Below are 25996 nucleotides of genomic sequence, written 5' to 3' on the forward strand. Positions count from 1 at the left end.
GCTGATGGACAAACTAATTACGCATGAAATCAAATATGATTTGTTGAAGAGGTTCATGAAAAAAAAAAAAAACCCAATCTCTATAACGGTGCTCTGACACCTCAAGTCCTTAGCTGTGTGCACTAATGCAGCACAAGGACGCCGGGACTTATGGGTAATAGGATCAAATCAAATGGGGCAAATGAGAGTTTTGACATTTGAACAGAAAATATTTGACATGATCTATGATTTCTAAAGATGTAAGAAATTAGATGTAAGGTTTGTTGCTCCAAACCTGAATTACTTTATTTCTCTTTCTGTCATAAAAAGAGAGGGAAGAGGCAAAAAACACCATACAAATTTCATAAGGATTTTCCATCAAAAAATCTACCCTCCATTACAGTTGCCAAATATCATTCATATTTGAATACTTAGCGAAAGTAGCCTGATGGCAAAGACTGAAAGACTCAGGAGGAGTTTCTTCCCCCAGGCCATCAGACTCCTGAACTCAGTCACGTGACTTCACTTCACCCCGCACACGCATAAACATCCAGTTTAAACATTAACATCCACATACTGCCATTGCACTGCACTTTACTTTCCTATTGTTACTGCGTAACAACCTGTAATAAACCTTGCACATTATACTTCTTTATATATACATATATATATATTTATGTTAACCACTTATTTCTAAGTCTACAGTTTATCTCACTTATCATATCCACTTATTATTATTTTTTTTTTTTATATATATTTTTATATTTTAATTTTTATATTTTTATTTTTATCTTATTTCCTATTTTTATCTTTTACTTGATTTATTTATAATTCTACTTATGTTAATACTTTTTATTCTAATTTTATTCTATTTCTATTTTAATTTCTTGTAACTGTTATTTGCACTGTCCATGGAGCGGACCTGTTTACATTTCACTGCCAGTTGTATATTGTGTATATAACTGTGTATGTGACAAATAAAACTCTTGAATAAAACTCTTGAAATAGAACACAAAGCACACAAAATGATACAAAATAGCACATCAAGATGTCTCACCAGGTTTGGCACCAATGACAATCAATCACAAGACGCCGGGACTTATGGGTAATAGGATCAAATCAAATGGGGCAAATGAGAGTTTTGACATTTGAACAGAAAATATTTGACTATTGGAATAGCTAGCCAATAGCATCAAAACGCTGTTGCATAGACTTATTTGATGGTGCTTTTTTGACCTTTTTTGGAACTTGTCAAGATGAAAAATAAACAATCAGGGCATTTTCCTGAACATCTCCTTTTGTGTTCCACAGAAAGAAGGAAAGAAAGAAGGCATATGAATCCTGTATTTTTGAATGTTTTAACAAAGAATCAAATTAGTTTTCTGACCATAACCCATCAAATCAGGAGTTTTCTCCTAAAACAAGAAAACAAGAAAATTAAATCAGTCATGCTCACTTATTTACTTCACGGGTAGTGTGCAAACGTTAACACGTTGGGGGGAAATTATCAGTAATCAAGGTATTTTGGGTAATTCGGAACAATTAAGTGCAATTTAAAGTCAACCGTGTGATAGATAGAAAGTGTTTTTGTTGAAGAGAAAGTGTGGCTGATAAGTGGCGTTTAAGATTCAAGGTGGCTGCCTTATGCATAAACAGATGAAGAAAGCTGACAACAGAGGAAAAGAGGAAAGAAAGAGACTGTAAAAGGGTTACAAAAGACAGGGAAGTGACTGAGGAACCAGACGACTAGTGAGAGTGACATGAATGGCAATGGTTTGGACCGGCAAACCCTAGATAACCTACTACAAAACATAGAATACTTTGTATTTTTACTGAATTTGTATTGTAATACTCCGTTTCCTTTGTGAAGAACAAAACAACAACAAAAAGAACATCATTTCATCAAATAGTTTGTAAAGCAACCACTTGCTGACTGCATACCACTTTGCATACTAAATATATAGTATTACGTTTATAAATACAGCTATAAATGCTTTATTCTTGATTTATTAGCTTATCTATAATGTGTTTAATAATTGTATTTTCATACATAATTACTGATCAATTTATCATTTATAAATGAAGTGTTACATATGATGAATAAACTATTTAAATGCACATTTATTCATAGTATTTAGACATAGTAATAGTTAATCAGTGTTTAATAAATGCTTTATTAGCATATATTCCTAATTCCTGATAAATTCAGGTAGTTATAAAAGATTTAGATGAAAAAGATTTTTGAGCTCTAAAGTGATGACTACTTATATAGATTTAAATAATAATGTCTATTAATGCTTTATAAATGATGAATTAACTATTTACTAATGCTTAACTAATGATGTATAGCATTTATAGCGTGCAGTAACGATATGCAATATAATCGATACAAAATTGGCCTACGATAGAGATTTTAATTCTATTGCACTCGCTATAATGCATGTTGATGATGCAATCTACCCGTGGGAGCCACGAGCTGCAACACATCATCGTATTTGTTAGGGATGCCACAATTCTCAATATAATATTTAACCGTTCGGTACGGCATTCACGGTTCAATACACGCTTGTGAATTGCGTTTTTTTCGGTTTTGCATTAAAAAAAATATTTATCTACACATTCTATAATTTGCCTCCATCCCAATATACTGAACAACGCGACATACATTCACATCACCCGTTAGTGGAAGAGTTATAGGCTACTCACGGAACACTATAGTTAATCACAATCACGAAAGTTCATTATTTGCATGCGTCTTGCCGGTTAAACATTTCATTCGCGTGCTTATGCACATGCGCTTTTCCGAGCGTGCGCACTAAACGCCTGTCAAACACGTGATTACTGAACTAAGTAGTAGTCTTACTGCGCTAATACTGTCATATACACACAAGGTTAACATAAACACAGTCGGTTATGTCTACAGTGAAAGTAAAATCGGTGTGTGTCTGTATATTAGATGCACGCAGGTCTTACAATGACAGCAGCGCAGTAGTGAACACGCTGTCCTTAAAGGGACAGTTCACCTATAAAATAATGTAATTATTTACTCACTCTAACATTGTTCCAAACCTGTATTCATTTCTCGATGACAGAATTTTCATTTTTGAGTGAACTATCCCTTTAATGTTAATACAACAACAAAAGACAAAGAGAAAATCACTCACTGCTCTTGACTGAAAAAACTAATACAGCTAAGAATCAATGTATATTTTATAGTGAAGTCTATGTAGTGTTTTATTTTTACATTTATTCATTCAATTTCATACTTAAATGCTGCTGTACTGCTCTGAGCTGCCAGTGTAAATCTTTATATATATTTATTTTATATTATACAATACACTGGAATGATACAAACACACACACCTGCGAAAACCTGCGATTAAAAGCCAAGAAATCACCTCACAGTCTCCCAGCACCCTGACTCACTCTGCAGGAACTCTCTCTATATCACACAGGCATGTTGTCACATTTGATATGTGGTTATCAGCCCAGCTAGTGTTCGTACAACCTGCAGGACAGAGCAATTACAAAATCATCTGTCTGATTGGAAAGGTACACTACCATTTATAAACATCACTATGCTAAAGGTTACAGATTGGTTCCAGTATTGATTATGATCCCTAATGTGGTTCTCATGTGAATGATACAAGTTTGAGTTTGGCATGCACCATTTCTTGACCCCTTCATTATATATATATATATATATATATATATATATATATATACACACATACATACACACACTGTAACTCCCAACTACATTCTCTCAACTATCACTATCAATAAAATAAAAAAAAAATGAAATTACAAAAATGAAAAACCTTCTATGGTATCCTATTCATTGCCCTATCCCACCTTATCGGATGTGTACTGAACTACACAGGGAGAAACCCGGGAAAACTCCGCTCTGGAGGATCACAGAATTTCGACGCACATCAGCAACAGAATTCCCGGGGGACGGCCTGCACCGCAGCACGGCTGAACATAAAGGTACAGAGCAGCTCTGATACAGAGGCCTTCACGAAGCCCTTCCCGGAGTTTACTTACATTTACGTCCAAGGACACTATCGCACAGAGTTACAATATCACAGCTGGAGCATAAATCAAAAGTAATCCCGCAGACAACCCTCTCTGTGTTCGGAGAAAGCCCGGCATTTGTAACTGCCACAATGCAGTAATGGATTTCATCGGGTTCAGAAAAGAAAGAGGAAACGACAAAATAGGATCCGACTTGGAAGTGATAAGCATGCATTTCTGATGAGGGAAAATGTCCCAGTTATTATCTGTGAGGCAGTTTTATTTAAACAAATAAAATGTGATGCATTCAATACTTGGGGTTGTAAATGCTGGACCTTCCGTCATTGTAACTTGGGATCGTTTTGCACAATTTTGAGCATCACTGTTAAACTTTTGTATTATAAAAGGCGATCTGAAGTAACTCAAAAATGATGAATTCTATTTTCTAGAAGTCAGTGCGCTCTCTCATGTTCATCACATCCAACACATTACAACAATTACAAAAATGCAGCATAGTGAGGTCCAAGAACAAAACAGAGCACACTGCAAGGAAATAATTTACATTTTGTGTGACTTCAGAAAATCTATTGTAAAAAAATGTTTTATAATTCTAAAGTGATGCTTTTTTTGCAAAAAAATCTAGAGTAATATTAACAAATAGTCTTTTGCACCTATGAGCCCAACCCTAAAGATGTTTGAAGCACTAAAAACATGCTTGTGATATACAAGTCTCTAAAGAACTGATAAATAATGATAGTTTGTTGATCTCAAACAATTCTGGTCCAAACAAAAAAGTGCTCCGGGAGTCTTTAGCTGTTGTCAACAGTGATTCGTTTTACTAATGTTAGTGGTTTTGAAACATTATTAGCAAAAGCTGTCAAAATAGGGGAAATTAAGACTTTATGGGATTTTAATTCTTGATGAAAACCCAAACCTTCTTAAAACGTGCTTTTGCCCTTTGGTACTTAAAAGCTCAAGCATATACAAACACTTTTCAATCAATCTGTCAGTCCGCGTCTCATGGGCAGCTTCAAACCAAGGCCACACGAGACCTGCGGTATGTCTCTGGAGGAAGCAGTTTGTTTCAGTCAGAATGTGACACTCTTCACCTGTTGTCAAAGATGAAGATTTATATGTGTCCCTGTTCGCTGCTTCACATTTATCAGTGGCACATTTTTGTTCTGAAACAATCTCAACAAAAGCTACACTGCAAAATAAGCCAATTTTTAATCTGTATTATTGTCTCGTTCTCCAGCAGAAATATCTAAATATCCTTGAAACAAAAAATATACATAGACTAGAGAATAAAATCTATTTTCGCACTTTAAAGAGGCCATATTATGCTCTTTTACAAAGTCTTGATTTTGTTTTTGGGGTCTAGAATACGTTTAATGCTGGAATGTTCAAAAAACACAATATTTTCACATTTTACATTGTTGCATCACCTCTCTTCCCAGTCTTTCAGTAACGCTCTGTTTAATTCCAGTTTCAATTAAAGCCCCTCCTTCCAAAAAGCGCAATGTGCTCTGATTGGTCGGCTTGAGCATTGGGTTTTGATTGGTCAACTGCTTAAAGGGTTTCTTAGAAATGTCATGCCTCTTACCATAACCGTGAGTTTCAACACACTACTAACGCAACTCTTGAGCCTTTTTGCGTATGCCTTGGGTGGGAATTATTTAAATGAGGAATCTTTGTTCCCAGAAGATCGAGCTCAGAGCCAGTGTTTATTGATATAGAGACTCCCTTTGGAGTGACTTTTTTCATGTTCAAAAAGCAACATTTCAATTTTCACTATTTAAAGTGCTAATTCTTGATATCAAGAATTAGATTTCTACTAGTAACAATAAAAAAATATGATATCAGTAATTACATTTCCACTATTAAAAATGTTCATTCTTGATATCAACAATGATGTCATCACTCGCACAAATCAAATTCTCGAATTCAAATATACATTTACACTAGTTACCACATAATTCTTTATATCAAAAATAAAGGTTTTTACTAGGCAGAATTGTATTTTGGAATTTCAACCAGTAAGAAATCAATTCTTGATATCAAAGGTAGGGTACGGCAATGTTTTTCAGAAACCCTTTTCGTTATTCTGGTTGAAACTCTCTTCACATCCTGATAAAGAAGTGGTCTAAATAAATAGAAATGTACATATATTTTCTGTAGAAGTCTCAGGACTAGAGGTGTAACGATATATCGTTAAACGAATGTGACAAATGTGATGATATGTATTGTTGATGGAAACGATATGATTCACGACAAGGCTCAACTTGTTGTAGTAGGCCTATTTATAAGGTATAATTCACCCAAACACAAATTTACAAATGTACCACGAATGTAAATTCTGCCATCATGTACTCACCATCATGTCGTTTTTCGTTTTAACTTCCAAACACAAATGAAGATATTCTTTATGAAACCTGAGGGATTTCTGTTCCTAATAATACACAATAATAATAATATTTTAACAATAATAAAAAAGTAAAAAATAATAAAATAAAAAAAATTTGGCTAAAAATATCAGGATACATATCGTATCGTGAGTTCAGTATCCCGATTTATATCGAATCGTGACATGAGTGTATCGTTACACCCCTACTCAGGACCAAAAAAATATTTGTCCAATCATTGCACTCAGTCTGAATGCAATAGGATATCCCACCTGCGGGTCAACATACAGTATGTATTTCAGACGTCACACGTCATCACACGTCATCCACGCCATCCATCCATAAGGCTATCCAGAGTTGTAGAAAGACAGTCACCGAGCGCCACAAACAAACAGCAGCCACCTTTTACAGTTCCTCCTGAACCAAAACAACAAGCTTGTGCTGCGTTCATGCAATGTACTGTGGTAATTACCATAATTAAGAGATGGCAACCCATGAAATTTGTATTTTGAGCCGTCCTCAGACTATGAATTATGCGTTTGTTTGTCTACACGATCAATGCTGAAATGAATCTGCAGCAGTCAGGTACAGGTCAGAGCTCTTTAAGTTGTTCACATTCATTATTACTGTAATGTTATTTGCTTTGAAATTGAGACATGTGGTAATTTAACGCCGTCTCTCATGGCACTTTGCAGACTCTGCTGTGTGCTTTCATGTGTTTTGGAGAAGGCGTGGCTTTGGAGACGCTCTGAAGGGCGAAATTGCCTACCTAAGTGTAAATGTTTTTTGATAAGAAGGCTCTTTGCTGAACCTAAGAACCATTGAAGAACCTTTATTTTAGCGCTTTGAGTGAGTGCCAAGAAAAGCGCTATATAAATGTAATTAATTATTATTATTATTTATTATTATTATTATTATTTTTAGGCAGCGGCTATTTACACTAAGTGAAAATAGCTGTAGATGCTATTACTAAGTGAAATAGCATACTAAGTGAAAATAATGATATATTCTATTTACACCATGCATGTAAAAGTAGCAGTTTTTTTGCAATATGTGTAAATATTAATTAGACGATATTTATACTCTCCGATGTGATGGGAAAAGGGAGAAGAGCGAGCTAGGCAAAAGGTGGATTCGAACCCGGGTCAATCGTGTCAAAACTTAGATCTTTGAGCCTTACGATTTACTGACTACGCCACTAAAGCTGTTAAAATATGTGCGTCTTTTTTACATCTTGTTTGGCCCAACCAGGCATTGTTAGGCGGAGCTAATGCAAATAGCACTTGCCAACAAGGCATGCTATTTGCACTTGGTGTAAATAGTCACTTGGTTATTTTTAAGAGCATACACAGTCTAGTATGGGCACCAATCCTTATTCTGGGTAATATAACATTTTACAAGTCTGAGCATCTGTCACAGCCTGTCGTAAAAGCTGAGGGGAATCATTAAGGCTCATCAATGCATCCAAATGCACAGAACAAAGCGCTTGTAGCAGTATGCTACAACTATAAAATATACATACAAATACCAAAGTAAAGCCCATGCATTTTATGTCTTCTTTCTTTTTTTCCCTATCGCCAGAATATATTTCATGAGTGAGGCTTCCTGCCTTCACCTCATCTTCCTGTTTTCCTTCTCATGCATGTCACCGAGCTCGCATACCTTCAGTGCTTTGGCCAGATTTCAGGAGAAAGAGATCCAGAGGGCAGACATTAGAATTTTATATCACTTCAAGACAGGGGAGGGAGTGGGAGCGGAGAACATGAAGTTCTTCTGACAGTCATCGAGGACTCTGAGAAAATGATGGGATGTGTTTTTGTGCATCTCACCTGAGAGGCATGCTTAAATGTGCGCTCGAGATAAGGTAATTCCACCACACCATATTTCATCGCATGGCCGACAGGTTTATGTTTACCAGATCGGCCATAAGCATTACTGATTGAGACAAAGAGAAAGGCAGAACATGTCAAATAAAAAAGGGTTTCAAAAACATATGTGAGAACATTTCCAAATATTACAATTGGCAAATCTCTAAGGGATGATTTTACAAAACCATGTCCAGATTACTTCATCTTAAAATCAAAAGAAAAAATATATATATACATTTTAAAATCAAAATAATCTTATTTCCCCCCCTATTTATTCTGGGTTGAAAATGCTCCTAAATATAAACAAAAGCATAAAATTACTTACTTGCATTTTTTGACCATTTTCACACACACAAAAATAACTAAATACAAAAAAATATTTTGCATAAGGAAAATTGTGTAAATATTTAGAAATATTCACTCCAAAAATCAAAAGGAGAAATTTAATTTTGCATCAAAAAAAAGATGCTTATACTTTTGGCTTATAATTGTGTCCCTACATTTAAACAAAATTATGTTTTGCATAAAAATTACATACATATAATTAGGACTACTTTTTTTCACATCCCAAAATCAAAAGCAATTTCATTTTGTGCATAAATTCTTTCTTTTTATTAATATCAGATATTATATTTTTACGACAATTTCAGCCCAAAATAAAAAATATTATATATAATATATTAAATATAATATGTTAAAGTCAAAATATATATTATACTAAATTATTATAAAACATAAACAAAATAGAATTTCCTGTTTCTTTCTTACAGTTTCGGGGTGAAATGTGGCCCGGATATGTTCTAGACAGGTAAGAAATTCGAATCAAACTTGTTTTCTGCAGAGCTGCAGGAAGCGAGCAGACGTTGGACTGGTGGTGGAGTTAGTTTATTCACATTTGTATCGTTTTTAGTTGCTAATCCAGTATGCACTCTGCTCCACTGACTACAGTGTGTCTATAGCATTTCCAATATTAATAATACAGAAAGAGCGTTGATGCCTCTCAGATGCCTATCCGTCCTACTGAAGGCTTGTTAAATATTCATTGACAATTATTCCGCAGTGACTGAAGGCTAAGTGCTCGCTTTTGAGAGAGAGAGAGAGAGAGAGAGAGAGAGAGAGAGAGAACTGAGAATAAAGAGTCATGCAATTATTAATGTCCATTTTTCCAACATGTTCCTTGGTCAATGTCTGCAGATCAAAATCAAGCTCATTCAAGACACAGCGAGACTTTCAGTCCCATAGAGATCTGGCTGGGGGCATTTAGCAAAATGTTGATGCAAAAATCTTAAAAATAAAGGTTCCAAAATATTGAGATTTTTTTGCAGTGATGCCATATATAATAACATATATATATATATAAGAACAATTTTTGGTTCCCTAAAGAACCTCGCAGTGAAAAGCTTTTTTTTATGTAAAAAACCCATTCTAATAATCTGAAGAAAAATGTTTTACCATAAAGAACCTTTTGTGAAATGGAAAGGTTCCATGGAAGTTCTTCATGGAACCACAGAGGCCAATAAAGAACCTTTATTTTTAATGATAGTAAAGGTTCTGAACGGTTATTTGGGGATTCAAAAATGGTTCTTCTATGGCATCACTTTTTTAACAGTGTATGGAAGGGTGGGGGGGATGGGCGGGATCAAATGAATTTCAAGAGCCACATCAAAATATCACAGCACGTTTATCAGATCAGTCTTAATCTGATTTCGATTGACAGAGTTGACTAAACATCTACAGTTGTGCCGTCAAGACCGCCACAGACTGCACAGGAAATGACAGCATGTACCATCCCTCTGCATTGTGCTTAATAAAAAAGCTCTCTGATTCCAATAATTAGAGCCTAAAGTGATCCTTGTTGCTTTTTTTCGCAAGCAAGTTGGGTAATCTTTGATCCGATTGCCAAGTGCAGAATGCAGAATACAAATGAAAAATAATACAATCTGGTTTATATTCCAGACTTTCTCAGGCACCACATATAGCCAAAGGACAAGGGATGGAGGAAAAAAAACGAATTAAGTCACACTAGAGGAGTGTTTCAGCATAGGCCGGGGGTTTACGACTTCATACATGTCTACGGCTGATTACAAAAACCTCATGTCTCCATGCATCCTTCACACACAAAAAAAATAGAAATTACAATATTCCAGTGCATCTCTCTGTGAACTCTGAAATTAGGACGACAGTAAAAAGACACCGGGAAGGATGGATGCGGACGGGCAAAGGCAGTTATGAGGTGCACATTTCACATAGCCACTTATTCAAGTCATGCTAACAATATTCATTGCAAAACGCGTTGCTCGTACATCTCATTTGGAAGAAAAAATTAATATGAATTAAACCTTGTCTGCATATTAATTCATATCATTTGTGTGATTAAATATTTGAAACTGTCTGCAAAAACTAGGCACTATTAATTTTTTCATAAAACATTCATTTCAATTGTCAAACTGCCTCTGGCAAAAGAAGGAGAAAAAAAAAACACTTAAAGAGGTATGTCAATTTTAAGTCACTTTATGAATTACAGCTCGAGTGCTTTTGCATGCTAATATAAGCACAGAGACCTGGAATAAATGACTACCTATTTGGGTCCTTGATTATTTTTCATTTCTCATGTAGAACTTGATAAACATTTTTTTTTTTCAGAAGGGGTTGGATGAATATTAAGTCTTTCAAAATTAACAGAAGTTCTGTTAAACAAGCTCTCGTGAGTCTGGGATGGATTTGCATACATGTTTCACAGTTTAATTTTTATATTATATTTGTATTTTTTATTATTACATTTTATTATTGCTCTTCCATAAGGATTAGCGACTTTGAAAGAAGTACAGCAAAACCGTAACACATTTTCCATTTCAAAATTTCACACTTTTCCAAACGAGACTCAAATTTTCCAAACCTCTCTGCAGATTTTTCAGACCATTTAACATAAATGGTTCATACAGTATTATTTTCAGCATTATATTTGGTATATAGTATAATCATCAGTAAAAATATATATATTTTTTTCTCCATTTGTTTTCTCAAAGTGATAACGTGCTTGATAACGCGCGGTAACGAATAAACCTAAAACCCTTTATAATCTGCAAATATACTGTCAAAAAAAATGGTACAGCACTGTCACTGTACTTTTAACTGTACTTTTAAAAGTACTAATATGTACCATTTAGGGGTACAGAGATGTACCTTTTCACTTTTGTTCTTTTTTCTGAGCGTGTATTCACCTCTGACACATTGGTTTGATACTGTAAATGTGGTTTGATGTTGCAAAAGTACAGTTTTAATTAAATTATCATTTGTTCCTTTATCTGTTGCTGGTTTGAGTAGCAATGGAGTAAACATTCTATTAGTGAAGTTCAAAAGAGACTCACTTATGGTAAACACAAACAGTTTTGCATAATGTAATCAGTCACATTTGACAATCACTATATGATCACTAAACTTTTACCATTAAAAGTAAACAGATTTTGAGAAATTCTTCATTTTATATTTTAGAAAATTTAATAGGGGCAATAGTCTGGAAACACAATTTATTTTCCATTCACCGTTTTATTTTTTCCATACTCATCCAGACCTGGAAATGACTCAAATCAAATTCCATACTTTTTCAAACAGCGTAGGAATCCTGAACATTGTGAAATATATTATTACTATTTCAAATTTGTGTTCAATTATCGCTATTAACTAGTTGCTTATTAGTATGCATATTACCAGGATATTGGCTGATTATTAGTACTTAAAGGGTAACTTCAGAGATTATCATTAAGCTTTGTATCAGTAGAAACCCGGTGGTATATTCGAATGATCGTACTTTCCCCCCCTCATATCCCCCTGAGACAAGAGATTTATGTATTTTATGTCTGGAAAAAAGCCTCCGATGACGCAAATATCGTCATTTTGCGTCATCTGAGGCTTTTTTGGCCAGAGGCTAGAGACTACAGCCAGTAGTAGGAGCTAGTTCCGCATGTTATCAACTCGCCCACAGCGGTCTGATCTCACTCACAGAATGTAAGACACAGACGGCCACACGGACATTCATAACGGAGCGGTGCAGAGCAAAGCGAATGTTCTCAATGAATTCCTATGAAAGTTAAGCTTCCATAGGCATGAACTGAAAACGCGCCAAACTGGACACGCAAATGTCGGGCGGCCATAATCATTGTAGTTTTGGTTTAAAATTAGCGCCAATTTGGGCGAGTTGCTTGAATTGTGGGTTCATGAAAACACAACAACAAAACAGTACAATGATAAACTCACTTAAATAGGCGCATTTTGCTTTGAAACCAAATCTTCCGCGATCATCTGCTCTGTCAGCTCCTCACTCTCTGATGAATGAAATCTGACTCCTGCTGCTTTTGTGCTGCGACTCTCTTTCGGCTCATGCTGTATTGAGCAGACACGTTTTTAATTGCAGTGTCTGTTCTTTAACTGAACTAAATGATTTTATTACTATAAAAATGAAAACGCCGGTGGGGTGGTGCCGCGGTGGGCAAGAGATGTAACCGGTAGGCGTGGCTTGGCAGCAACGCAAGTGCATTCTGGGAGTTGTTGTCTTTCATCCATATGAGCCAAAAATACATTTTCTGGCTTTTCTCAGTCTAGAAGGCAACAACTTCAAAAATAATATCACATTTTTACTACATAAATGACTCATAATAAATACCTGTATCTTTGCAGCACTGAAGTACCCCTTTAAAAAGCATATATTATATATAGCATATATCGCCAGCAGCCATATCACCCTGTAGCCAGAGACTGGTTTCCCACTGAAGCTAAGCAGGGCTGAGCCTGGTTAGTACCTGGATGGGAGACCAAATTGGGAAAACTAGGTAGCTGCTGGTAGAGGTGTTAGTGAGGCCAACATGGGGTGCTCACCCTGTGGTCTGTGTGGGTCCTAACGCCCCAGTATAGTGATGGGGACACTATACTGTAACAAGCACCGTCCTTCGGATGAGACGTTAAACCGAGGTCCTGACTCTCTGTGGTCATTAAAAATCCCATATTCGATAAAGAGTAGGGGTGTAACCCCGGCATCCTGGCCAAAAAAATGTGCCCATTTGCCCCTGTCCATCATGGCCTCCTAATCATCCCCATATATATATACGATTGGTATCATCCCTCAGTCTCCTCTCCACCAATCAGCTGGTGTGTGGTGGGCGTACTGGCGCAATATGGCTGCCGTCGCATCATCCAGGTGGATGCTGCACATTGGTGGTGGTTGAGGAGATTCCCCCTTCTATGTAAAAGCGCTTTGAGTGAGTGCCTAGAAAAGCGCTATATAAATGTAATTAATTATTATTATATTTATTATTATATTAATGCCTTATTCTGCATGACTATATTCTACATTCCTAAATCCTACCCAATAAACCTAAAGGCTACAAAAACTACCTTACTATCTATTAATAAACAGAAAAATGTGGAGTTTATTGAGGCAAAAGTCATAGTTAATAGTGAATATGTGTTCCCCATACTAAAGTGTTACCGTGTTTTCCATTTGAAATTTATTCGTGTGATGGTAAAGCTGTTTTCAGCATCATCGCTCCAGTCTTTAGTCACATGATCCTCCAGAAATCATTCTAATATGCTGATTTGCTGCTCAAGAAACACTTTTTTTTCTTCCTCTCCCCCTCTCTCTTCTTATATAGATGTGTGTATGTGTGTGTATGTATATATGTATATGTATGTATATATGTATATGTATGTATATATATATATATATATATATATATATATATATATATATATATATATATATGTGTGTGTGTATATTGCCTTATTTTATTTTTAGTTTATTTTTTTGGGTGTGTGTTTAATTGTATTCTTCCAGTATTGTTTACAAGTTTTGGTTTTACTACTGTCGTTATTTTTTTAATTTATTTTTTTATTCCTTCTCTAGTTTTAGGCCTAATAACATCTGGCAAAGGGACTACCAATGAAAACTAGCCTTTGGGCTAATTTGGGTAAATTTACATTCATGAATGTTGATTAATGTACACTGTTTGTTCAGGAATATTTCATTAATAGAAAGTTAATAGAACAGCATTTATTTGACATGGAAATCTTTATAGATCTCATTGTTGTCAATTTTGATTTGTTTAATGCATTCTTTGATGGATAAACATATTTCTTTAAAAGGCATACACTTTGAAACGGTACTGTATAACACCCAAGAACCTGTATATATTATTTAGAAAACATTTAATTTTTAATTACTTTAAATGACATACAAAATGTGTTATACATCTTACAACTTTAGTCTTATATATATATATATATATATATATAACAGGATGAGCCATAAATACTTCAAGAACGAAAACGAAAAGCTTAGCAAGACTTCAAGACCCAAACTTCCCCTACACCCTAAAAATCTCAATTTACAGCATGTCAAACTTATAACTCTATCACACTGCGGCTAAATATACATCAAACCTTAAGAAGTCCAATTTAAATTCCCAATTTCTTAACTAACGTCAAATTTGGAGTGAACTCTACTTTTAAAGTCTGCACTTATAACACAGAGGTGGCTGGGCCGCTCTCATCCAAAACTTCGGCTGCCACCTCCTGTAATTTCATTTTCACCAGCAATAACCCCGGGTCACTTTTTAAGCATAGGGACTTTGATATACCTAAGACTGCTCCATATGCATGGCTGGGTGGCGTAGTGTGGCATGGCTGCTTTTAACATATGCCAGCGAACAGAACCCAGGCCCTCCCTCTCCCCCTCCTCCTCAGTGTGCCGCGCTCAGCGCAGAGCAAGGGGTGAAATAACCGCCCCGGGGCAGACAAGCTGTCTCTAAGGAGTCTCAGATAAGAGTCCTGCCTGCCTTATACATACATACATATGGCAGCGGAGGAATATGCCACAGACAGCTGGCAGGGACTACACTCTGCCTGGCCGCTGCGAGAGAGACGGACGCAGATACTGCAAACTCTTCAGGCCATGGAGGAGGTCCCCAACAAGGCGATAAACCGGTAAAGGGGATGCGTGTGGAAATTCTGACCCAAAAAAATATGAGTAAATGTTAGAGCACAGCGGCTCGGTTGTTAACCCCAGGGCGATTTTTACAAGGTTAGTTACAGGATTAGACTGGCTAGTGAGAAATAACATGGTCTAATCAGGGGCAGGGACTTTTAGGGCGTTTTCACACTTGCTTCGTTTAAGGTGTCTGAGAGAGCTTCGCAAGACTCCAAATGAACTCGAACCCCTTAAACCGAACTTGGATGAACTCAAGAGTCTGCCAATTCAGTTCGCATTGTGTACTATTAAAATACTATACTACTATTAAAAAATACACTGTCCAAAAGGCATAGTTTTTAATGCTGTTTATATTTCTATGTGGTGTTTTTAATGTGCTTTAAGACGAACCATGTGCACATGAATCAGTCAGTGTACCAAAGAGAGTCTCAAAAAATGTTTCTCTTTCATACCGTCACAAACTTGTAACCAATTCTGTCTTTTTCTATTGTTATTTCTGGATGGTGTTTGTTAGAAGGCATCTATCTGTGAACGGGAACATGGTTTGTGTAACATTAGCAACACATTGTTTTATAACGTAGTCAAGCCAAAGGCTAATCATATCAATTACCATTATGCATTGCATGGATTATATTTCGCCTAGAAAGCGTGCAAAGACAGCTCTGTTTAAAATCACTAAAAAGCTGTCACTTATCTAATTTTGCAATCTCACAAAGTTCCGCTATAATCCATGAAGTTGTCTACACTGCACATTGAATCTCTTATTTACATTGTGTCTACACTTTGTTAATGAGAGGATTTGCGAGCGTGCATAACTCAGGAATATATTAATTTATAAATGTTCTCTAATAAATTATTTTAGAAAAAATATATTTTGAAAGTCAAATAAAAGCTCTGTGCATTACTACTGAATGACAGTTCAATGTTGGCCTTCGCTAAGCTGCAAAAAAATGGTTTGGCTTGCCACTCTGACAAAAAAACAATAGTGCAATACTGGCTCCCACCACACACCCTGGATATTTACAAGTGGTTGACACTACTCCGTGACATTATAATTTTGAAAATATTATATTGAAGAGTATATTGCACATTATACAATGACCAGGACTCAGAGTGAATACCCTACCTTATCTTTTTTTTTTTTTTTTGTATTCCTGTAATTTATGTTTCATGTTGAATTGTCGCGTGTTTTTATGTTCACATTCTGGCTTATCACAAAATTTTGAAAAAATTCCATTAGTCAGAAAAACAAACAAACAAACTAACCTATATTTTAAAGTAGAATAAAAGTTAAAATGATTTTTAAAAAGTATCTAAAAATAAAATATATCGAATTAAATGAAAAATAAAAGTGGACTTACAGCTGGTCACAAGTAAAAAGAGATCCAAGTCCACGTTTACAGAAGAGAGTGAATAAAAATAACTAAAATAAAATAAAATAATCCACTAACCTTAGAACAGTTAGTGCTGCATTCAAATGGAAAACAGAACATCTTTTCACCACTGCATTTATTTACATTCACAATCCCACTGGTCTCTGACATTCTGTCTAAATAACCAGATGGCAGGTGTCTATACGGGTAAAGCAGGGTTTAGTGCTCACATATTTGATTTCAAAATAAGAATGAGTCAATGTAATAGGCAGCGAATGGATGCATCTCACTAAGAAAAGAACGAATATGTGTCACAGCGTGACATCGGATCAGAATTCCCACAGCGAATATGATGGCACAAATGAACTCTTCACTGAATACAACTGGTCAACACATATCAAATATTAGCCATGAATCCCTGCACATATGTAGGACATATGAACTCCGCCTGCAATCTATCCTTTCCTCGTGTTTTGTGACATTTAGCCGATTTAAACAAGTCACGTGTACCCCACTGCAGATATGAAAGAATGTCTCCGTCTGGCAGAGAGACTGGTGGATTTGAGCGCGTCAATTTTCTCTTCTAAGAAACCCGTTATTGAGAGTGGATTGTTGGTGCTTCATGCTGTTAATGATTGCCTCTCTCCTCACTTTTGTCTATGTGATGTTCCCCCTACAGTTTAATTAGTGGCGAATAACTAAATTAGACAGGATTCCCTCAGGAATGCCATTTGACCAGCATCCAGCCATGTTAAAACTTTATGGTCTTGAGAAAATAATTCAGACGGCACAATGCGACGGCAAGACGTGGGTGTGAACATATGTTTGCAGCTATAATAACAAACCGTTATGGCTGTCGAGAGAGATGTGGCCTGCTTTGTACACACCTTAATGGCATTCTAGGGACAGACTTAGTGTCTGGGTGAGGCGGTATATATTACTCCTCTGACGGCGCGGATTGCTCATTTGTGAGCCGTTTTTTAACCAAAGCAAATTAATGACCGCAAACGACACCTGTTGTGGTGAAGCATTAGGAATTAATAGCAAAGAGGGGGGCTTGTCATTGAAAAGAGCGCCTTGACAGCAGTTTCCAAATATTGTTTAGTCAGTGATACAGGGATCTGAAAGTGATATGAATTCCCTGATCCTCCATTAAGATGAATAAATGGGCCATGCGGTGACCTGAGACAGGCTCTTTAAAGCATTTGTTTGAGTATTTGACCTGCGCGAAAGCACACAGTACCCTTCAGTAAAGTTAAACATAAACTTTAATGTCTGATTAAATGAGTATCTATAATAAAGTAAATGACGATCTATAAATGTAAACTTTAGTTTAAAGTAAAGTTTAGGTTTAAAAGAATATTTTGGATTATTTTCAATAATGTCTATAAAGCAATATCCATAAAACATTTCTGACTTTTCCTAGACCCTTTCCATTCATAAATTTCATAGCGATTCATTGCAGTCGTAAAAGACTGAAAAATACAAATTCACTTAGATGAATGGATGGATTAATGCATGGATGGATGCCTCAAGATCCCACATACACCCATATTCACAATATGGCCGTCGACCTACAGGATCCGCCCTGATTCAGACAGAGAGAGATTTGTGGCTCCTTGTGTGACCTTCCCACAATCCTCTGGCCTGTCTCTAATTAGGCAATGCATCCGATCATCATTAACAGCTCTCAGATAATGAATCACTCACCCCTCTCTCTCTTAATTCGCTGTAACCAAGCGGCTAATGGCTGTCAACGCTGACTGATCACACTGATTGTGGTGATTTCTAATTGCAACAAAACAATTTAAAAGCACCCCGATTATTTATGTCGGTGCCCACAAACTGGAAACAAGTAGGGCCTTGTTCACAATAGGTATGTTCGGAATACCACCTACTGTTTTTTGGGAAAAGAAAAAAAGCAGTATGCAGAGTATACGTTTTCTGTATGCATTGAAAACAAAAAATTCGATCAAAGAGGTCACGTGACAAGAATTTACCTCATCTGTTCTTGCAGAAGCTCAAAGGTGCTGCGTAACACGAGAATGAACCTCATTGGCTCTTGCTGAAGCTCAAAGGTGCTGCGTAACACATAAGAATGAATCTCATTGGTTCTTGCGGAAGCTCAAAGGTGCTGCGTAACACGAGAATGAACCTCATTGGTTCTTGTAGAAGCTCAAACGTGCTGCGTAACACATAAGAATGAATCTCATTGGTTCTTGCAGAAGCTCAAAGGTGCTGCGTAACACATAAGAATGAACCTCATTGGTTCTTGTGGAAGCTCAAACTTGCTGCATAACACATAAGATTGAATCTCATTGGTTCTTGCAGAAGCTCAAACTTGCTGCATAACACATAAGAATGAATCTCACTGGTTCTTGCAGAAGCTCAAAGGTGCTGCATAACACGAGAATGAACCTCATTGGTTCTTGTGGAAGCTCAAACGTGCTACGTAACACATAAGAATGAATCTCATTGGTTCTTGCAGAAGCTCAAAGGTGCTGCGTAACACGAGAATGAACCTCATTGGTTCTTGTGGAAGCTCAAATGTGCTGCATAACACATAAGAATGAATCTCATTGGTTCTTGCAGAAGCTCAAAGGTGCTGCGTAACATGAGAATGAACCTCATTGGTTCTTGTGGAAGCTCAAACGTGCTGCATAACACATAAGAATGAATCTCATTGGTTCTTGCAGAAGCTCAAACTTGCTGCATAACACATAAGAATGAATCTCACTGGTTCTTGCAGAAGCTCAAAGGTGCTGTGTAACACGAGAATGAACCTCATTGGTTCTTGTGGAAGCTCAAACGTGCTACGTAACACATAAGAATGAATCTCATTGGTTCTTGTGGAAGCTCAAACGTGCTGCGTAACACGAGAATGAACCTCATTGGTTCTTGTGGAAGCTCAAATGTGCTGCATAACACATAAGAATGAATCTCATTGGTTGTTGCAGAAGCTCAAAGGTGCTGCGTAACATGAGAATGAACCTCATTGGTTCTTGTGGAAGCTCAAACATGCTGCATAACACATAAGAATGAATCTCATTGGTTCTTGCAGAAACTCAAAGGTGTTGCGTAACATGAGAATGAACCTCATTGGTTCTCGAAGAAGCTCAAAGGTGCTGGGTAACATGAGAATGAACCTCATTGGTTCTTGTGGAAGCTCAAACGTGCTGCATAACACATAAGAATGAATCTCATTGGTTCTTGCAGAAACTCAAAGGTGTTGCGTAACATGAGAATGAACCTCATTGGTTCTCGAAGAAGCTCAAAGGTGCTGGGTAACATGAGAATGAACCTCATTGGTTCTTGTGGAAGCTCAAAGGTGCTGCGTAACATGAGAATGAACCTCATTGGTTCTTGTGGAAGCTCAAGGGTGCTGCGTAACACGAGAATGAACCTCATTGGTTCTCGAAGAAGCTCAAAGGTGCTGGGTAACATGAGAATGAACCTCATTGGTTCTTGTGGAAGCTCAAAGGTGCTGCGTAACATGAGAATGAACCTCATTGGTTCTTGTGGAAGCTCAAAGGTGCTGCGTAACATGAGAATGAACCTCATTGGTTCTTGTGGAAGCTCAAGGGTGCTGCGTAACACATAAGAATGAACCTCATTGGTTCTTGTGGAAGCTCAAAGGTGTTGCGTAACATGAGAATGAACCTCATTGGTTCTTGTGGAAGCTCAAGGGGGCTGCGTAACACATAAGAATGAACCTCATTGGTTCTTGTGGAAGCTCAAACGTGCTGCGTAACACGAGAATGACAGAATTGTAATTTTTGGGTGAACCAACCCTTTAATTTCTAGCATTTTTGAAACTTTAGTTTATTTAGCATTTTAGATTTATACAGCACTAACTCTGTACTATGTTGGTTTTCCATTTTACGCACTTCCATTGATTATTATGCATATTTAATCCACTTTTGTGTAAAATATGTGTAAACAAATAATCAAAGAGTGAAAATAGATATGTTCTAATTACTTCTGGTTCATTACTGCACATTTGGGTAAATGCAGAATGTCATCTGGGTATTTTATGCATACTAATATACCGTATCCTGCCGAGATAGTAAAAGCAGTATCTTAATATGCTATACCGAACATAACCACGGACTGTCTGAGCAACTAAAGGAGAAGGGAAACAGACACAAGAGAGAGAAACATTAGGCCCTGGCGTTCCTGTTTTCTGCAGATGAAGCAGAAGAGATTACGGAGCGGAGGAGAAAGGGAGATTGCGCCCTGGCGTTGCTGACGCTCCCGGGGGAAATCCAACCGAGATCACGCTGTTCCTAAAGCTGCTGTTCTCGCACATGCCACGCAGAAACACAAACACGCCTCGCGGTTCCCGCCAGGCCTCGCTCTCAGGGCCCGGCACACAAACACACCACCTAATTGGAGTGCAATTACCCAATCACAATTGACAATTAAACAATGAGAAATTGGTCTCCCAAATAACTATGTCTGCAATTACACATTAAGTGTGAAGTATAAATTGAGTCTAGCACATCGCCTCTAAAGCATAATTGTGTGTGTGTTTGTGGGAGCTATCAAACGTCTCATGCTCATTTACGGACAGAAAATTCTCATTCGCATCACGCCTATGGCTTGTCCCCTCCCCTGTTTCCTCCCTGAAAGGAATGTCTCACTGCAGAGCCTTTCCTCGAGCTGCATCTTATGGAAATATGTGGCGCTCCTCCGCAGCGGAGCTTGGCCCTGTTTGTTTATTTTGCTGATCGAGCAGAGCATGGCCGTGGGCTACCAAAGAGGAACTGAGAGCCGCAGACAGATGGAACGACTCAGGCTCGGGATACGGGGCAGTAACGGGCTTGACGGTGTCACGTTCGACTGTACCTCGGGGCTGCCGTGATGACTGTGAGTTTCCCGCTCTTCCTCGACCCTCTCGCTGGACAGGATGTGGGTTTTGATGGCGTCCAGTGTGCGCAGCATCCAGTTGTGCTGACGGCGGATCTGTCTCTGCAGCTCCTGCCACTGGTGGGATATCATGTGAAGTATGTCCCGCAGCCCTGTGAGCACACATAAACAGACACTGTAACAGGCCGTTCACACAGAACGCCATTTTGTGGTTAAAAACGTGAGACGCAGGTCAGTGAAAAGAAAAAAGCGCAAGGGTAGAGAGGTGTTTTCGAAAAGTTGAACATCTGGTAACTTAAGTGCAGCATTTTTAGAATCCCGAATTCATGCACAAGATACTGCAAAAGACACGGGGTGCAGGCACAACAGTTAAACACCGCTGTCTAGTGCGAGTTTACATAGAAAAGCACACGTGATAAATGCAATGGTGTAGTGGTTAAAGGTCTGTAATCTTAAGGCTTGAGTGTAGTCCCAGACTAAAATGCATGTTTGAGAAAGCACAGAGACATCTTAAAATATGTTAGTGCCATTGTTTTGTCTCAAGATGAACATCAGTAATGTTTTTTTCTAAGGCATGTTTATAAAAGCTACTTAAATGTCCTAATTAAACTAAGGCCTCGTCCAGGATTAATCTAAACCCTGTCTGTGAAACCAGGCCAATATGTTCAAGGTGATTGTAAACTTAACCAAAGGCCTATTCGTCTAAATTATTCATTAAAATGACGCAATCTAAACGTATTAGTTACTTCATCAGCTAAGCATCAGCATCAGCCTCAGCTAAATACAATTTAAAACTAAAATAGATAGATAAAAATATTATATATACACAGTACGACAGTAAACAGTGTGCAAATAAACACAGATTTTCATTATTTACTGTACACATCAAAATGGAATTCTTCTAATAATTTTTGAATGAAAATTTGTTTTTATAATGTACAAAGTATGTTTTTTATCCCAATGCACATTGTGTGGAAAAGCATATCCCACAATTCAAAGGGGGTTCAACCTTCTATTTGTTAGTGTGATAAATAGACTGGAGCTGATATCAGCCACTATTTAACTGTCATCAAAATGTTAACTTTTTATTATATACCAACTGTATCATTTGTCAAAATGATAGCTTATTCTGATTAACTAAAAATGTAAAACAAAAAAAGTGTACATACACAAATTAAAACATCTAAAAAAAAATTATGTTGTGCCTCATGGTCGAGGCATGGACTCCACTAGACCCCTGTAGGTGTGCTGTTGTCTCGGGCACCAAGATGTTAGCAGCAGATCCATTAAGTCCTGTAAGTTGCGAGGTGTTCGATTGGATTGAGATCTGGGGAATTTGGAGGCCAAGTCAACACCTCAAACTCGCTGTTGTGCTCTTCAAACCATTCCTTAACCATTTTTGCCCTGTGGCAGGGCACATTATCCTGCTGAAAGAGACCACAACCACAGGGGGAATACCGTTCCCATGAAAGGGTGCACATGGTCTGCAACAATGCTTAGGTGGGTGGTACGTGTCAAAGTAACAGCAACATGGATGGCAGGACCCAAGGTTTCCCAGCAGAACATTGCCCAAAGCTTCACACTGCCTCCACCGGCTTGCTTTCTTCCCATAGTGCATCTGGTGTCATGTGTTCCCCAGGTAAGAGATGCACACACTCACGGCCATGCAACTGATGTGAAAGAAAACGTGATTCATCAAACCAGGCCACCTTCTTCCATTGCTCCGTGGTCCAGTTCTGATGTTCACGTGCCCACTGTTGCCACTTTCGGCGGTGGACAGGGGTCAGCATTGGCACCCTGACTGGTCTGCGTCTATGCACTGTATATTCTGACACCTTTCTATCAGAACCAGCATTAACTTCTTACGCTTGCCCGTTTTTCCTGCTTCTAACACATTAACTTTGAGGACAAAATGTTCACTTGCTGCCTAACATATCCCACCCACTAACAGGTGCCGTGATGAAGAGATTATTCACTTCGGAGTAGTCATAATGTTATGCTTGATTACAATTACTGTTTTCTATTTGAATATATTTTAAAATGTAATTTATTCCTGTGATGTCAAAGCTGAATGTTCAGCATCATTACTCCAGTCTTCAGTGTCACATGATCCTTCAGAAATCATTCTAATATGCTGATTTGCTGCTCAAGAAACATTTCTGATTATTATCAATGTTGAAAACAGTTGTGTTACTTAATATTATTTGTGGAAACTGCGATACACGATTCTTCGATTAATAGAAAGTTCAAAAGAACAGCATTTATTTTATAACTATCTTACCGACCCCAAACTTTTGAATGGTAGTGTATCTTTCATATCCCATTTCAAATAGTAATATGCAGTAAACAATATGTACTGCACATTATGTGGTTTGCTATACCATTCGGAATACAGCCACTGTTCCAGGCATATATGTGCACAGCGCTAATGTCAGCCAATGGGCAGAACACCCACTTAAACCCTACAGTGAGATTTTCCTGCCGTCCAGCCGGCCCGTCCCACACACACACATCCCCCTACAGTTGTTTTTAATGAGCCTTTAATGTGCTGTGATTTAACCATTTATCACGACTCACCCTTAATGATCCAACAGACGCACTTCGCTTTCTTTTTTCCCTCTTAAACTCAAACACATCACTAATAATAATGCTCATGGCATTATCATAATCACCACCATCATCTAAATCATTAAAACCAACCTCTGGTAAAAAAAATAAAATATTGAACAAGTTAAAGGATAATATCTTCCTCTTCGCTAATCAACAGATGGGGGGGAGGCCGGAACAAGGCGTTTGATTTTCACGGCACTTGATGGTGGTGGTGACCCGAGCCAGACCACGAGTGTGTTTTTGCATCTGATGAGGACTCGAGCGTTCGGTTAATCCCTCAGTATTATGGGATGCTTCTATATTCAAAACCTATCATGTGTCCGCTGCGTCTCGACTGGCCACAATCAGCATCTCCGTCTGCAAATCCTATTTGTTCAAAGTAATTAAAAAGCATAAATTAAGATAAATGCGGGCGAGGCGGAAGTCGGGCTTCTGGAGTGTGACCCCGCATTGTGCCTGGATCAGGCCTCTCGTCGAAGCCGACGGCGTTCTGTGATGGAAGCTGCGACTCGTACCTGTGGAGTGATGCCCGTCTGCGGAGTTGCTAAGATACGAGACAATAATGGTCAAGGTGGGAAGTTGATAGGAGATTTGCTCTTAATCACAGAGCTGAAATTAAAGGGGAAAACAAGATTTTCTTGCTCTTTTGAAATGAGTATGTACTATGAGTGTCTACTAAATGAGTGTCTACTATTGTTTACTCCATGTTACTTTTTTAAATTGCATATGAAACTGTACATTAAGATTTACTAAGTTTGAGTGAGTAATCTTTTCTAATTAAATTCAAACATTTTCATTAAAGGGTTAGTTCACCCAAAAATGAAAATTCTGTCATTAATTACTTACCCTCATGTCGTTCGACACCCGTCAGACCTCCATTCATCTTCGGAACAGAAATTAAGATATTTTAGTTGAAATCTGATGGCTCTGAAAGGCCTCCATTGGCACAATGCACTTTACACTCTCAAGACCCTTAAAAGGTACTAAGGACGTCGTTACAAAGTCCATCTCACTACAGTGGTTCTAAAATAACTTTATGAATCGGCGACAATAGTTTTTGTGCGCAAAAAAACCCTAAATAACGACTTACATAGTGATGACGATTTCAAAAAACGGCCTCATGAAGCTTCGAAGCGTTATGAATCAGTGAGCCGAATGATGATTCGGATCGCGTGTCAAACCGCCAAACTGCTGAAATTTGGCGATTCAAACCACTGAATCGACTCACTGATTCATAACGCTTCGAAGCTTCATGATGCCTTGTTTTGAAATCGTCATCACTATGTAAGTCGTTATTTAGGGTTTTTTTGCGCACAAAAACTATTGTCGCCGATTCATAAAGTTATTTTAGAACCACTGTAGTGAGATGGACTTTGTAACGATGTCTTTAGTAGCTTTTAAGGGTCTTGAGAGTGTAAAGTGCCATTGTGTCAATGGAGGCCTTTCAGAGCCATCAGATTTCAACTAAAATATCTTCATTTCTGTTCCGAAGATGAACGGAGGTCTTACTTGGTGTCGAACGACATGAGGGTAAGTAATTAATTACATAATTTTAATTTTTGGGTGAACTAACCCTTTAAGATTGATATTATCAGCATAACCATTAAGTGGAAAGTTGAACTTGAAAATGCACATTCATTTCATAAAAGTATTTGGTTTGTCATATTTTGACTTTAACCGCATGTTAATGTTCTCTGGTCTGATTTGAGAGTGATCCAAAGAGCAAAAAGTCACATGACATAGAAATAGATACGTTTTCTTTTTATTCGTTTTATTTTATTTTATTCTCAAGATCCTAACATTTTGAAATCAAACAAGATTTTCAATGTGGTCTCAAAATGTCATGTCACGCAGTATGTTGCGTTCAAATAACCCAAAATATGGAAGTAACAATGTATG

General features: G+C 37.5%; 1 protein-coding gene across 2 annotated transcripts in view; it reads right to left on the reverse strand.

Annotated features, from left to right (window-relative positions):
• Nucleotides 1–25996, reverse strand: part of akap6 (A kinase (PRKA) anchor protein 6) — a gene marked incomplete at its 5' end in the record, with an annotated part of 161965 nt that overhangs the window by 92947 nt on the left and 43022 nt on the right. For both annotated transcript variants that reach the window (XM_079833639.1, XM_079833638.1), the window contains one exon: nucleotides 21467–21639. In XM_079833639.1, the coding sequence (XP_079689765.1) occupies nucleotides 21467–21639 (173 nt within the window). The remainder of the gene's footprint in view (nucleotides 1–21466; nucleotides 21640–25996) is intronic.

The sequence above is a fragment of the Gobio gobio genome (assembly GCF_949357685.1).
Source record: "Gobio gobio genome assembly, chromosome: 13".
NCBI lineage: Eukaryota > Metazoa > Chordata > Actinopteri > Cypriniformes > Gobionidae > Gobio > Gobio gobio.